This window comes from Bos indicus, chromosome 19, assembly GCF_029378745.1.
Source record: "Bos indicus isolate NIAB-ARS_2022 breed Sahiwal x Tharparkar chromosome 19, NIAB-ARS_B.indTharparkar_mat_pri_1.0, whole genome shotgun sequence".
NCBI classification, from domain to species: domain Eukaryota; kingdom Metazoa; phylum Chordata; class Mammalia; order Artiodactyla; family Bovidae; genus Bos; species Bos indicus.
The window spans coordinates 37702836-37716846 of NC_091778.1; the positions used below are offsets into that span (position 1 = coordinate 37702836).

The following is a 14011-nucleotide window of genomic DNA, read 5'->3' on the forward strand; positions in this document are numbered from 1 at the left end:
AGATACAGGTAGGACCGTGAAACCAGCACTGCCCAGTACAAGTAAAAAGTGAGCCACACGTGTACTTTTTCATTTCCTAGCAGCCGTATTAAACATATAAAAAGAAACAGAATGTTAATTTTAATAAGATATTTTATTTAACCCAGGATATCCCAAATATTATCATTTCAGGAGTCCATCTGCAGCATATCTCAGTTTGGAAGCCACATTTCAAGTGTTCGGGGGCCACAGGTGGCCAGCAGCTGCCTTAGCAGACAGAGCGGGATTGGACGGACAGCAGGTCAGAGCCTAGGAGCAGGTGAATTTCAGGCTCCTTCCCAATTCACTGCTTGAACTCTTAGTAGAATGGAAATTGAGCCTTTTCGGTTCTTAGGGGACAAGGAGACCTCACAGACCTCTGGTTCTGGGGTGATCATGTGAGTACTTGTTTGTAATAAAGTTTTCATTCTTGGGAGCTGCCAGATGTCAGGCACTTGCCTAGTTCTCCCAAACTCTCACAAAAGCCCCCAGGACAGTTATGATTAATGTCTGTGAGTAAATTGAACCGTGATTGGAACCCTGCTCACTCTGGCTCCAAATCGCAGCAGATACACCAAGGGAGTCGCTATAAAATGGGCATAGATGTGAGCATGCATGTGTACATATGAACATGTCTCCAGAATAAGGAAGAAGTGTGCACGCAGGGGCTGAGGCCAGCTTAGGGGTTCCTGGGCCCTCACGGCTGGCAGAGGGTCCTCTCACCAGTTTGAGAGGTGGTGAGGAACCATCTAGAGTCAGGTCATACGTGAGAGCTGTGTTTGGGATGAAGATGGAGACATGGGGTCCTGCGGGCAGTGTGGGTATGACGCTGGAGGAGATGAGGGAGGGAGTGAGATGGAATCTCAGGGAGGAGCAGTTATTTGTCCTTGGTGGGGAGGGCCTAAGGTGTGACTGCCAGGTGGAATCTTGCCCCTCCAAGCATATGTAAAGGGGTGCTGAGTGCCAGGGCAGTGGGGCTTACGTGCGTCTGCGTCCAGGCACAGCTCGCTGTCCTCCGCAGTCACGCTATCCCCCGCTCCGTCGTGTCTGGGCCACTTCCTCCTCGGCCAGCAGCCAGGCTCCCGTGTGCTCCTGATGGCTGAGCTGGGAGGGAGGCACTACCCAGATCCCAAGGCAGAGGGAAGTATGGGGCTGGTCTCAGACTCTCCCATCTGGGCGGAACAGGAAAAGTGCGTGGGTCCAGGGTGAGAGGGCGGCCTCCTCCTCATGGGGGTGGAGAGCTGACAGGGAGCAGGGAAGAACCATCCCAAACCGCAGGCTCCAATCTGAGCAGATTCTGTGCAGCTCCAGGTTTCAGCCAGATGAGGGGCCCCGGGGAAAGGAGGAACTTGTGAATGAAAAGTCAGAGTCCATGTGATTGGGGGTTGTTACCTAAAAAGCCCTTGAGTTTATTGAGCACATATATTCAGGAGGCTTGGGGCCTCTTCCTGCCTCCACGGATGCTTCTGGGATTAACTAACCAATGGGTGTAGGGTGGCCAGCAGGGAAGGGGGGCACCCACAAGATAATGGTAAAAGCTCTAGCAGTAGCCTTGCTCACCTCACCCTCTTTGCCCAGAGAGGAGGAGCAACGTACTCAAGAACTCTGAGCGGCTGGACCTGGTGGCTTCCCTTCACACATTCTTTCACTTGACTTTCCTGAGCGCCCGCTGTGTGCAGGCGCTGCCCCTGGGGGAGCACAGAATCTTGCCCTCCTGAAGTTTACCCCAAGGCCAAAGCTGACCCCAAGAAGGTGCTCATACAGGGCACATCCTATGGACCTGGAGCCAGGAGTGGAGCGAGCTCTCTGAGCAGGGGAAAGGGCTCTCTAGAGACCTGTCATTTGCACAGAGGCCAAAATGAGTGCACTAAGGGGAAGGTCTGCGGACACAGGAGACTGGGGCTCCCAACAGAGGGAAGAACAGGGGCGAGGGCACCGAAACAGGGGTGTGTTAGGAGGCAGCGTGGCTGGAGCGGGCAAGCATGGGGAGCTAGCATGATATGGTCAGAGGCATACATGGGGTCTCTAAGCCTGGCCAAGACGCTGGGTTTTCCCCTTGCTGTCACGAGAAGGCAATGGAGAGTTGACAGCAAAGGGGCAAAACTCCTTGATTTTTCCTTTTAAAGAACTGGCCTGACTGGTACTGGAGGTAAGACAAAAGGGGCAGGGAGGCTACAGGGAGGCTGCTGAGGGGGTCCAGGAGCCAGATCCTGGAGCTGGCCTGGGAAAGTCATCGTGGAAGCTGTGAGAAGTGAATGAACTCAGGATATTTTTTTAAGGTGGGGATTCTGGGAAGTGAGAGAAAGGAGAGGGGAGTCCAGGAGCAACTTGGGGCCCCCATGACCCCTTTGCCTGTACATTTCTGAAAAGTGGGACGCGGTGTTCAGAAACTCAGCCCTCCTCAGTGGCCCTGGGGCACCGTTATTACATCGGGGGCTGCCTCAGCTGGTTCAGCTTCCCCTCAGCCCCAGGCTGGGCTCTCGCCTCCAGGTGAGAGGAAAATCCGGTGCGCCCCCCCCCACCTGCCCCCTACACACCACACACACACATATAACATATATACACACATACATACAATACACACACACACACACACACAGAGAAGGGGTGATTGAGCATCAGCTCCAGGATAGTAGATGGGGCCCAGGCCTAGTGTGAGGACCTCAGAAAGGGGTATAGAGGTCTCAGAGTGGCAGAGCTTCCCGTTGTCTGGACTGTCTCGGAGGTGCCCCCAAGGTCAGGGGCCTGAGCCAAAGGACCCTGCTCCTCCCTCCCCCTCTTTAACTGGGTCCCCTCCAGGGCCGTCTCTGGCCTGCTCTCCCAAGGGAGACTGGCTGTGGCTCTGGTGGCAGGGCAGGAGAGGACCTGGCCTGCTTCGCTTACAGCCACCTGGGAAGAACAAGCTGCGGCTGCTTCCTGGTCAGCCATGCTCTCCAGGGCTCACATGGGGACCAAGCTACGCTGGTGACATCAAGCTCAACAAGGGCTCCAGGCTGTGCAGTGTCCTGTGGACCTCGACTCTGTCCCTGAGGAGCCCACCGAGAGGGGTCACTGATCCCGGGCATTAAGAGTCCTGCACCCTAACCCCCTTTCCATATCTAGGTTATGACTTACAAAGGGGCCTCCCTCCAGGGGATCTGAATGGGTGAGAGCCCAGATCTCCTGCTTCCAGAACCTCGCAGCCCTCCAAAAGGCAGGGTAGAGGTGAACACAACAGGTCTGAATCCAAGCTCCACCAGTTGCCTGCTCTGCGACCTTGGGTAAGTCACTCTCTCTCTCTCCTTGTCTGTTAAATGGGGATAATGATCCAATTGTCCCTCACTATTGGGTTCATGTGAGGATCAATATTAGGCTGCATATGCAGGTCCTTCCCTCTTACTTACAGAGAATTTGAGAAATGTAAAAATGCGAAGAGTCCTGAAGTCAGGCGGCAGCCCCAGGTTACCTCTGAGGGCATCCACAAGGCAGAAAGGGAAGCAGAAGCAGTGAGGACTGGGAAGGAGGCTTCGGAGACAAAAGCACAGCAATCGACGAGCAGAGCGGCAGGTATTTATTCTGGGGGTTCTGATCCCAGACACCCTCGCCCCACGCCATCCTCCAAGCTTGGGGTCCAGAGGGCCAAGAACTGGAGTCGGGAAGAAGGATGTGGTCATGGTCATGGCTGCTCTGTGAGTGGGGAGAGAAGGGAGGCCAAGGCCAGGGCTGGAACGGGAGCAGCAAAGAGAAGAGAGAGTGGGAGTCTGTGAGAACCAGGCCCCAGTTCTCCCGCTTTCCCCACCCTGACCCTTGGACTCTGAATGCTTGGCACTGGGGCCACACCGCTGGCACTGCGAACCACCGTCCCACCGCTACCCTGGGGGGCAGACAGGTTTGTGTGCCCCTTCCCATCCCCCAACGCCCTGCGACAGCCTTGAGATGGAAGCCGCATTATTCCCAGAAAGAGGCTGGCACTGCCCAGCTGGACCCACCTGGGCTGGCCCTCAGTGCTGGTCGAGTATGAGGGGCACCTGAGCGCTGTCCACTTGCGGGGGCAGCCGCTCGCCTGTGTGCACATTGAACATAGGCAGGGTAGAGAGTGGCCTGGGCACCTCTCGGCTAGATGCCATCTGTCGCAGCTCCTCTGTGTTCCCACGGATGGTGCGGTGGTGGACCATCTGGATGCTAGGGGCACAGGAGGGAGACACACACGATGAGGGGAGGAGGATAAACCGGACGTTCTTCCGTGCAAGCTCAGTATCCAGTGACTGAGGCACAGGCTCTGGGTGCAGACATCCTGGGTTCAAACCTGTGTATCCTTTGCGCGTTGCTTAACCCCTCTGTGCTTCAGTTTCCTCAACCGTAAAATGAGGATAATAAAAGAACCTACTTCCTAGGATTGTTATGGAGTTTAAATGAGAAAATACAGGTTGGGCATTCAGAAAATTGCCTGGCCTATGGTAAGAGTTCCTGAGATACTAAGACATGACTAGATGCCCACAGTGGCATGGATTTTCAGAGGCCACTGTTTGCTGGGCTCTATATGGTTTCTATATTCTGATGGTCCCCTGGGTCCCTTCCAGCAGTTTCCGTTTCTAATGCTCTCTCCCTTCCCCATCATCCTCATTTTAGTCTGGCAAACCTACCTCCTCCACCTTTTCCTAGCTTTTGCCCAAGTTCTTTTCCTGGTGGAGTTTGACTGCTTTTGTTTTGGATCCTCAAACCTTGACCCTCTCCCACCCTGCCCCACACTGCCCCCAGCATTGCTTAGCTCAGATGCTAAGTCTTACTTCCTGTCTGTGTCTGAGACCTGGTCTCCTTGAGGCCGGAACCAGGCTCCACCCTCACCGGGCTGGAAACCCTAGGAGGGGCTGAATGAACTGACCGCCACACCCATTAGCAAGGCCCTCCTGAGCTCTAGATCCAGTTTCCTCTAGGAAGGCTGAGCCTCCTTGTCGTCTGACATTCTCACGGGCTTGTTTTCTGCTGTCCGGGAGCAACTTTAATTCATTTTGAGTAGGGTAGCACAGTGGTTACGCATGAGGACTTGCTTTGGGCCTGAATGTGAGTTCCCCTACTTACTGGTTGTGTTACCCTGTGTGAGTTATTTGACGTCTCTGCCACCATTTCCTCAACTGTAATAAAGCTGCTATATGAATTAAATGAATTAATGTAAGAAAAACATTTACATGTATGGGTCAGGATGCAGCCAAAGATAGCTATTATTATAGGGAGTCTTCTGTTGCTATTTTTATCACTGGTATTATTACAGTAGGTCCACTGATGAACTTGGCCTCCAGTAGAAGGACATTTCCAAGCCCTTTGGCATGAACCCACCCACACTTGTGGGCTTTTCACAGACTCCCTGGTTGCCGGGTCAGACAGACAATAAGAACTGCTTTTCTTAAAGGGGTGGGGGCCGCAGGCAGGGTGGAAGCCATCCTTCTTACCGCTGGATTACTGATCAGATCTGGGAGGGGGAAATGTTTCCCATCTATATCCCCAAGTAGTGGACACAGACTCCAGCTGGAGTCTGAGAAAGACTAAAGGAAAGATTTTCTAGCTTCCTGCTGAATGGGCCACTCTCCTCCCCAGGGAGAATAGAACCAAGCACTTTCTGGCCAGCGGAAGGAGGTGGAGCCACCCTCTGAAGGCGAGGGGAGGGTCAAAATGAGCTATTGAGTCTGGAATTTGGCAAGCAGAGTTGTCCAAAACACAATTTTCCATTCCCAGGCGAAGGGAGGCTGAGACCGGAAGGGAGCAAGAAGAGTGTGGAAGTGGAGGCAGCCAGGCAGGTAATAATCTCGGGTAGGGGAGGCCTCAGCCGATGGCCCCCTCCCCACCCCTAGCCCCACATCTGGGTCTCATTACTCTGGCAACACACACAGGTGGAAAAATGGTCCAGGGACATGTTTTCCAGAGAAGGAGCAGAAGTCAGAGCCATAGCGCCCTCCCCCACAATCTTTCCACATCAGCACTTGGGCAGAAAAATGAACAGGCAGGCATACACACACACACACACACACACACACACACACACACACAGCCCCTTGAGCCCCTGCCTCTGGCACACAGCTCACAGGAGAGGGTCTTTGGGCTGGAGGATGTTCTGACCAATAAAATCTGATGCAGGTAAAAAACAGGCAGCAGATTCACTATTTTGGATGATTTCAATTTCCTCAAACAAGCAAAAAGAAAAATGAATAAAATTGGACTTTGTAGAAATAAATCAACACAAAATCCACACCAGCAAGGACTAATATCACACACACACATGGTACAACTGGTTATTGACTCAAAACTGATGGAGGAAGCATATTTTCCTGACCTCAGCAGAGCTAGAAAACTGACCCAGGAAAGCTAGACATGGTGGAAAGTAACTGGTCAGAAGAGAATATTCTCAATGGCAGAAGATAAAATTGGTCAAATTTGGCACAGGCCAAAAAAATTGAGGAGGAAAATCCAAAACTTACATAGAAAATCACTGTTCCCAATAGGGAAAAAAAATCTACTAAATAAACATGAAAACAGAAAAGAAGGAAATCCTTATTACTCTTAAAAAAAGTTGATCAAGGAATTAAATTGAGTTAGATAGATCAAGGAATTACATTTCTGTTCACACTGGGAAATTTATTCCCCATAAAAATTCAAAAATGTAGGTATAATACTGATTCTAAAAAGTTTTGTGTTCTTCAACCCAATTAATTCAGATGGTGGGGTCAAAATGGTGGGTTTAAAACTGGGGTCTTGGGGACCCTAAAATCAGCTGGTGAGCAATACACGCCACATGGGTCCATCCGCCTGACTCACTCAGCCACAGCCCTTCTTCCCAGGCTACCTGACATGCCAGATGCCCACACTCTGTGGTATCTCCCCTCTGCCCCACCTAGGGGAAACAGTGGGTCCACTGTGACCTCACCGGATTCTGGTGGCCTCACAATGTCCCCCTGAGGTCACTACAGAGATAAGCTTACCGCCCCCTGCACCTCAGGCACAAGTCTGCCAAGGCCAGCGTAGGTGATCATCCTCGGTCCTCTTTCTGGCCACCCAGGGCAAGGCTTGGGCCAGAGCCCTACAGGAAGCCTCTGAGGGAACCAGGAACTGGGGCGCACCTCCCACACCGAGGAGCAACCCAGGAGAGACTTCTAGCCGTCATCCTGGAGGTCCTTGCAGCCAGTTCCCTTCACCCACCCCAGGAAGAGATGCAGAAAGACACTTCGCTGCCACCCCCATCTGGGCCCTTGGCCTCCAACACTGCCCTGGGGGCAGGCCGGCAGGCCAGCTCCTCTGGACTCCCAGGCAAGAGCGAGACTCGGCGCCGCACCAGCCCCAATTCCCGCAGGAAGCCCAGCATATCCAAGGTGATCCTGGGGTTCGTGGCAGACAAGGGGGCAGGCAATCGCGTGTCCCTGGCCGCCCTGAAGAAGGCTGTTGCCACCAGGGGCTACAACATGACCCGCAATGCCTGGCGCTTCAAGCGAGTGCTCCAGGGGCTGGTGGACAAGGGCATGCTCAAGCAGGTGACAGGCAAGGGGGCCACAGGCTCCTTCCTCATGGGCAAGAATCACGCCTCCAAGTTTAAGCTCAAGGCCAAGAGACGGCGGCAGCGGCGCCAGCGCCAGCGTGGGCAGCGCCGGCCTGTGCAGCGCCAGTTGCTCGTGGGCTCCAAACCGGGGCACAAGCGACCCATCAAGGGGGTTCGCAGGGCGGCCAAATGCCGCCGCAGTTAATCAGGAAGGTTGGGCAAGCAGGCAGGGGTGCCAGGCCCACCATAGGCTCAGAGCAGTGAGAATAAAAGGAGCCTAACTTATTTCACACCTGCCTCCTGGAATCTTTGGGGTTCAAGGGAGTGGGAGAGGAAGAGGTCTGGGGGCACACAGGAAAGGTAAGGCCAGGGGTGGGGGAAACCTGGTCAAATGAGGTTAAGATTTGGGAAGGGCTGGAGAAATTGAAAGCATCCAGATATTAGCTAGTCCAACCGCATTATCTTGTAGGTGAAGAAACTGAGCCCATCACAGTACTTATGCAGCAGAGCAGAGCCTGGAACCTAAGTGTCTGAACTCACAGTGACGTGTGTGTGTGTGTGTGTGTGCTGGTGCACACACTGGAAGCCTTGTAAGTTGCTTCCCAAACCCTTTCTAAAACCTGGCTAGATCCCCTCTCCTGTCCCACATTAGACTCTTCCATAGAGACCAGAAAATGAGAAAGCCAAGCCAGGATAGGTGGGATCCAGCCCCCAGCCAGCCCAGGATTGGAGAGCACAGACTAAGTGTGACCCCATTATCTGGGATTTTTCTGCTGCCCATGGAGGTTGGAGGGTCCAGCTTAATAGTCCAGGGGGGCTCCCACCCAGCCCCCAGACTTCTCCTACTCACTCAGAGGTGGCCAGGTCTCTCTTCAGCCTGTGGAAACACAAGGGAGGGGATTAGCTATTATCCACAAACCTCCTGGTACAGGCCATGCAAGGGGCCCCTGCTCTTTTCCTGGCTGAGGAGTCCACTCTTGGAGGGATCTGGGTCCCCGGGCAGCACAGGTGCCACAAGGAGTCTACAATGTGAACACCGGCCTTGGTGCCCTCCCTGCCCTCTGCCCCCATACTCACCGTCCCTCCCGCCGGCAGCACATAACATAGGCCAGCAGCAGGGTCAGCAGCAGGGCCACCAGAAGGGGCACCAGGAGGGTGACGAGTGCGTCGGTCAGGAAGTCTCGGTTTGTGGCCTCGGTGGGTGGGCAGAAGAACGGGTCGTGCTCCAGGATCCCGTCACCTGGAGCAGGTGCCTCGTCTGCAGGCTCTGGCACTGACTTGTCCACCTGCTCAGGAAGCCGAGGGTTGATCCAGGAGTGGATGGCTAGACACAGAGACCCCCAGGGCACGGAGCAGGAGTTCTACTCCATGAAAATGCAGGGATTCCTCCTGCTTTGCCTCTCCCAGCTCATGTGATCGAGTAGGACAAGCATTGGTCTAGAAACCAGGAACAAAATTCTAGGAGAGGCAGAGCCATACAGTGTTAAAGTCCTCAGGTTTGAATCCTGTTTCAGAAAACTGCGTTGCGATGATTTACCTCTAGGTGCCTCAATTTCCCCATCTGTAAAATTGGGATGCTAATAGTGGTACCTGTCTCCCAGGTGGTTGCAAGGATAAAACACACGGATTGCATAGTGCCTTATCCATAGCAAGTGCTCAAGAATATTGATTACCAGTTTCCGGCTGCGCTATTGGTCAAGCCACAGGAAGGGTTCCTAGCCCTGGGAACAGGATCTCTAGGGACCCTAGACACCTCAGCTCCATATCCCAAAGAGCAGAAGTGAGCATCTTTGGTTTATAACATGGGGGTGAGCTATCTATTCCATGTTGCAAGATAATTTGCTAAGTGACACCTTAGAGGAAAGTAAAGGAAACGGAGCTGTCACACAGAAACCCTAGGTGGAGAAAGAAGTTTGGCACCATTCCTGGGAGTGACTGTTGCAGCTGTTGAGTTGGGCACAGCTGGGGCTCCAGAAGCTGGAGATCCCATTGTCTGGATTATGGACTCTATTGCCCTCTTGTGGGAGAAGGTAGAACATCAGTGGTGTGCGTGCGTGCGTGCGTGCGTGTGTGTGTGTGTGTGTGTGTGTGTGAGAGAGAGAGAGAGAGAGAGAGAGGGAGACAGAGGGAGACAGTAGAGATAACTGGAGTAACAGAGAGGGGCTAGGAAGGTGAGGATGGAGGAGACCGTGATGGGGACCCTGTCCCGCCCCCACTCCCAGAGCCCTCCTCACCAAAGACACATTGCACCAGTCAACCCGGAAGTGAGGTGCCAAGGTGTCATAGCAGGACAGTAGTGGAGGCTGGCCCTGGGCACAGCGAGCGTGGCTGTCGGGGGACACCACCATCTTCAGGCAGGTGGAGAAGGGTGAAGCAGAGCCCACCTTGATGTATACCCTGGGCCCAGATAGAAACCACTGTTAGATGACTGAGGGTGCCACTGAGCACTGGAGATTTGGGGGTCATGGCCACCCTGAGATCTGGGGTGGTGGTGAGAGTATACAGAGCACCCCAGTCTTCTGGGGACCTTGTCCTCCCGGCGATATCTTTTAATGGATAAATCTTTCGTGTCCTAATGGACACCAGGAAGTGCAAAGTTCAGAGTTACTAGGGGTTGGGCCCTGGAAGGGCAAGGGGAAGATGGAATGACCAGAAGGAAGTGGACAGTGTGACATGATGCTGGGAGGTAAAGATGGGCATGGTGAGCATGAAAGACAATGGATAAAGCCCTACTTGGAAGTTAGGGAGACCCATGTTCTATGCCCACCACCTAGACAAAAGGCAAGTGGCTCCCTCCTCCAGGAAGCCCTCCTGGGCTGCATACCTACCCTTCCTTGCGGCCCTCAATAGGAAGGGGGACTCGGCCCCCACGGTCCAAGGCAGAGGTGATGTTGACCAGCTGTAGTTCTGCTGGCTCCCAGAGCCCCCCCAAGGCTGTGAGGAAACGGCTGGCAGGTGTTGAGGGCAGCACTTCCTCCACATCATGGCTGCGCACCAGGAACTCAGCCTGGTATGGCAGCAGGGGGCCTGGGAGGACCAGGTGGGCGCCTCAGACTGTACCCAGCCCCCAGCCCCGAATGGATCCTTCCCAAGCCTCCCCCCGTCTAAGCTCCTCCCCATAACCCTTCAGCTCCCTTCCTTCTGCCTAATACCTTCTTCTGCCTATATCACAGGCCTCAAACACCCTTCCCCGACACCCACAGCCTCAACGACTCGCCTGTCAGCAGAGCAGCCAAGAACACAACTCCGGTGTTTTCAGGGTGTCCTGCCCCCCACTAGTTGCTTCTACAACCCCTTCCAGGGGAGATTCCCCCAAGACTGGCATGGTGGGGTAGGGATGGGACAGGGCTGTGGTACCTTCTGGGTCCCCAATCAACAGCACCAGCATCTGCTGCGTAGTGTTGAAGCTGTCCCGATTGTACGCTGTGACCTGGAGGATGGGGTAGGGGGCTAAGAGGTTGGGTTGGGAGAGAAACGTGGTGCAGCTGGGCCTGGTGAGAGGAGACTGAGGAGCGCACCACATTAGAGGCACGAAATTCATGCAAATGAGTGAACTCCGGGTCCCTGCTGCATGCAACACAGCCAGCTGGGGCCCCTGCTGGTACCTCAATGATCTGGTGTCCACGATCTTCTGGGGTGGCAGTGCCATAGAGGAAGCCAGGCTGGTAGGGGCTGCGCTGGGTATAGCGGAGCCACCGAGGCAGGTCTGGGTGTCCCTGGAGGTGGGCGTGGTAGGTGATAGGGATGGGGGCTGAGACAGCTGGCGGAAGGGAGGAGAGGGGATTGGAGACACGACAGCAGCCTTCCCCAGCCCTGGGGCAGGCACCCCCCAGCCCACCCCAGTGCCCCTCAGGCCCCTCTCACAGAAGACGTGCTCAGGACGCTGCAGGAAGCTTTCGTGGTCCAGGGTGTGTACAAAGACGCGGCCCACAAGTGGGTGCAGGGTGGTCTGCTGGGCCTCGGTGCCCCCCAACCCTTCCAGGAGACCTGTGGGGAAACACGACCCCAAACACAACGGCCCAGTCTCAGTCCCAGCCGGGGAATAAAGTCCCCTTTCCACCCACTCCTTGGTGGCCCTGAGAGACCAGAGAAATGTGTGAGAGGAGAGGGACAGCTTTGCTGGCTCCCAGGAAGGGCGGGTGGGGCCCTGACTGTGCCATACACTATCAGTGATGAGACCCAGACCTTAGTTTGGTTTGGATTCATGGAAGCCCCTCACTCCTCATTTTAGGCCCAGTGAGAGTCACAATGGGCGAGGATTAATGTCTGGCTGAGAAGGGTGTGGGGGGCGTTTGTGTGTAAGGGCACTCAGAAAAGAATTCCAAGCTGACTATCTGGGAGGCTAGAGAGGAAGGGAAGAAGAGAGGGAGAGGGAAGGACCCCTTGGAGGAGGCAGGTAGCCACTCTAGGGCCTCCCCTAAAATGCAGGGGGAACAGGGTCCACACCAGAGACCACTAGGAGCTGAGCAAAGGGAAGCCTGAGCCTGGAGGCGCAGAGAGAGGATCTGCCCCAGCAGCCCTCACACCTTCCCAGGGCCAAATTTAGCCTGGACCCAGAAAGAAGCCAGCCCAGCCAGCTCATTAAGGGCCCCAGCGCTCCGGGCCTGTGTGGTTAAGGCCCAGCCTGACACCCCCTCTCAGAGTTCCCAGCTCCGCCCCCCGACACCTCAACTCCCAGCCCCAGTTTCCTAGAGCCCCACTGACTGTAGAATTTATACCCCAAAGTCCTTCTGGCCCCTGCCTCACCCCAACAACCAACCCCTTCCCTGAGGAACTTCTCACTACCTCAACCTGGGCCTCTCCCCTGAAGAAGACCCCAACTTACCCACAAGGAGAGAGATCCAGATTAGCGCTGCTGCCATGGCTGCCCCAGCCTGGCCCTGCCTGTGAGTGACAGAGACAGGAGCGGGGAGGAGGCAGGGAAAGGCACGGGCAGGTGTCCCAGAGCAGCTGGGCCCGGCTTCAGCCAACAGGGCCCTCCCCATCCCCACCCGGAGCAGGCGCTAAATCTGGGGTGGACCCAGTCTTCACATGACAAGATCCCTCCAATCATCCCCTTCCAGAGTCCAGAGTGTGTTTTCTAGATCACCAACCTAACTGCCTTGATTCCCCTCTTAAAACCCTAATGACTACCGTTGCCCTGAGCTCCCCAGCAGCTGATGGGCTTCAGGCCCTGCCTGTACCTGGCCATGCTATCTAGAATCCTTGCCTGTCTTCACTACCCCCCACCACACACACACACACACACACACACACACACACACACACACACATACAACCACAGGCTTCCGCCCCACCTCACTCTGTCTATACCCCTCTGTGTAAACTGTTCCTTCTGCCTGAGTTCCCTTTCTGCCCTCATCCTACCAGCAAACTTCCACTTACTTTTCAAGATGCAGCACAGGCACCCCCTCCTCTCTGAAGCCTTTCTGTCCTCCATCCTGCCCCAGGCTGAGCGGGGCTCCCTTTGTCCCTGTGCACAACCCAACCACACAGCATTGTGGGTGGAATGGGATCTTATGATCTTTGCATCCCTGGACATGTGTGAGGTTTCTTTCTGGCCCTTGAGACAGAGGGGGTTGCCACCGAACCCGAAAGCAGATGCCCCAGGCAAGGACATCTGGGATCTTCCCTGGGTTAGCCTGAGGGGGAGGGTGTGGGCCTGCAGACTGGGGTGACCCATGGGCAGCTTAACCCAGTCCTGGTCCCGTCCATCTCTCCCACATGACCGTTCCCCTGTCCCAGGATAGCCACAGATTCCAAAATGAGCGTCCACTCAGGCTGTCAGACCGGGCAGGGTACGTTTCAGAGTCACTCTGGCACCTCTCTGCCTTCTCAGAGATGAAGGGCAAGAGAAAGAAAAGAAGCAGAAGAAAGTCAGAGAGCTCTGGGGGAGCAGGCAGAGGTGCCAGAACCTGGCCAGTTGCCCGGGCCTCAGCCCCTCAGTGGCAACATGTGATTCCCTCCCTTCCTGGCTGCAGCTTCTCCTACTATTTTTAGAGCCACCCAATTGTCTTAAGTTGTCCCAGCCCTCAGTTTTCTTAAGGTGGCATTGCCCGAACCCAGTGCCACCAGGCTAACTGAGGCCAGCCTTTCTTATTGATCCTTCTCTCTTTTCCAAAACCAGGGGAACCAGGGACTGGGCCACGAGCCAGCTGAAAGTGCCCTGAAAGTCTCCACTGGCCCACAGAGGACTTCCCCACCTCAGGGCTGTCCAGATTGCAATCTGCTGCTATAATATTCAGCACCTCTGTCCTTTGAGGCCTAGGGGTAGTGAGGATGATCACAAGATCTTTAAAACTATTTTGGAAAATTTTAAATAAAACTAAAGTATCCAGAATAATATAATGAACCTCCTTATATCTATCACCAAGCTTCAACCATGGTCAACCCATGGCCGATCTCATTTCATGTATATACTTCCCAATTAATTTCCTCTGTCAATTTTTCAAGAGGAATTTTTGAAAGATTATGACTTTTTAAAAACATAGC

At 54.5% G+C, this 14011-nt stretch overlaps 1 protein-coding gene across 1 annotated transcript; it reads right to left on the reverse strand.

The window, feature by feature from the left end:
• Positions 1 to 3547: 3547 nt before the first annotated feature.
• SGCA (sarcoglycan alpha) lies at positions 3548 to 12923 on the reverse strand. Its single transcript, XM_019981735.2, has 11 exons — positions 12905 to 12923; positions 12345 to 12403; positions 11384 to 11506; positions 11125 to 11279; positions 10877 to 10949; positions 10348 to 10546; positions 9754 to 9916; positions 8597 to 8805; positions 8370 to 8396; positions 3987 to 4179; positions 3548 to 3720 (listed from the first exon to the last, which is right to left on the reverse strand). The coding sequence occupies exons 2-10, from the start codon at positions 12379 to 12381 to the stop codon at positions 3999 to 4001; spliced, it is 1167 nt and encodes a 388-aa protein (XP_019837294.2). The 5' UTR covers positions 12382 to 12403; positions 12905 to 12923; the 3' UTR covers positions 3548 to 3720; positions 3987 to 3998.
• Positions 12924 to 14011: the final 1088 nt, after the last annotated feature.

Excerpts from the sequence above, each read along its gene's own strand:
- SGCA (XM_019981735.2), bottom strand. The coding sequence starts at position 12,381 with ATGGCAGCAGCGCTAATCTGGATCTCTCTCCTTGTGG. Across the intron at positions 11,507-12,344 it reads CTGGATCTCTCTCCTTGTGG|GTCTCCTGGAAGGGTTGGGG; the intron begins GTAAGTTGGGGT and ends GTTTCCCCACAG. Across the intron at positions 11,280-11,383 it reads GCGTCCTGAGCACGTCTTCT|CTGTCTCAGCCCCCATCCCT; the intron begins GTGAGAGGGGCC and ends CCCTTCCGCCAG.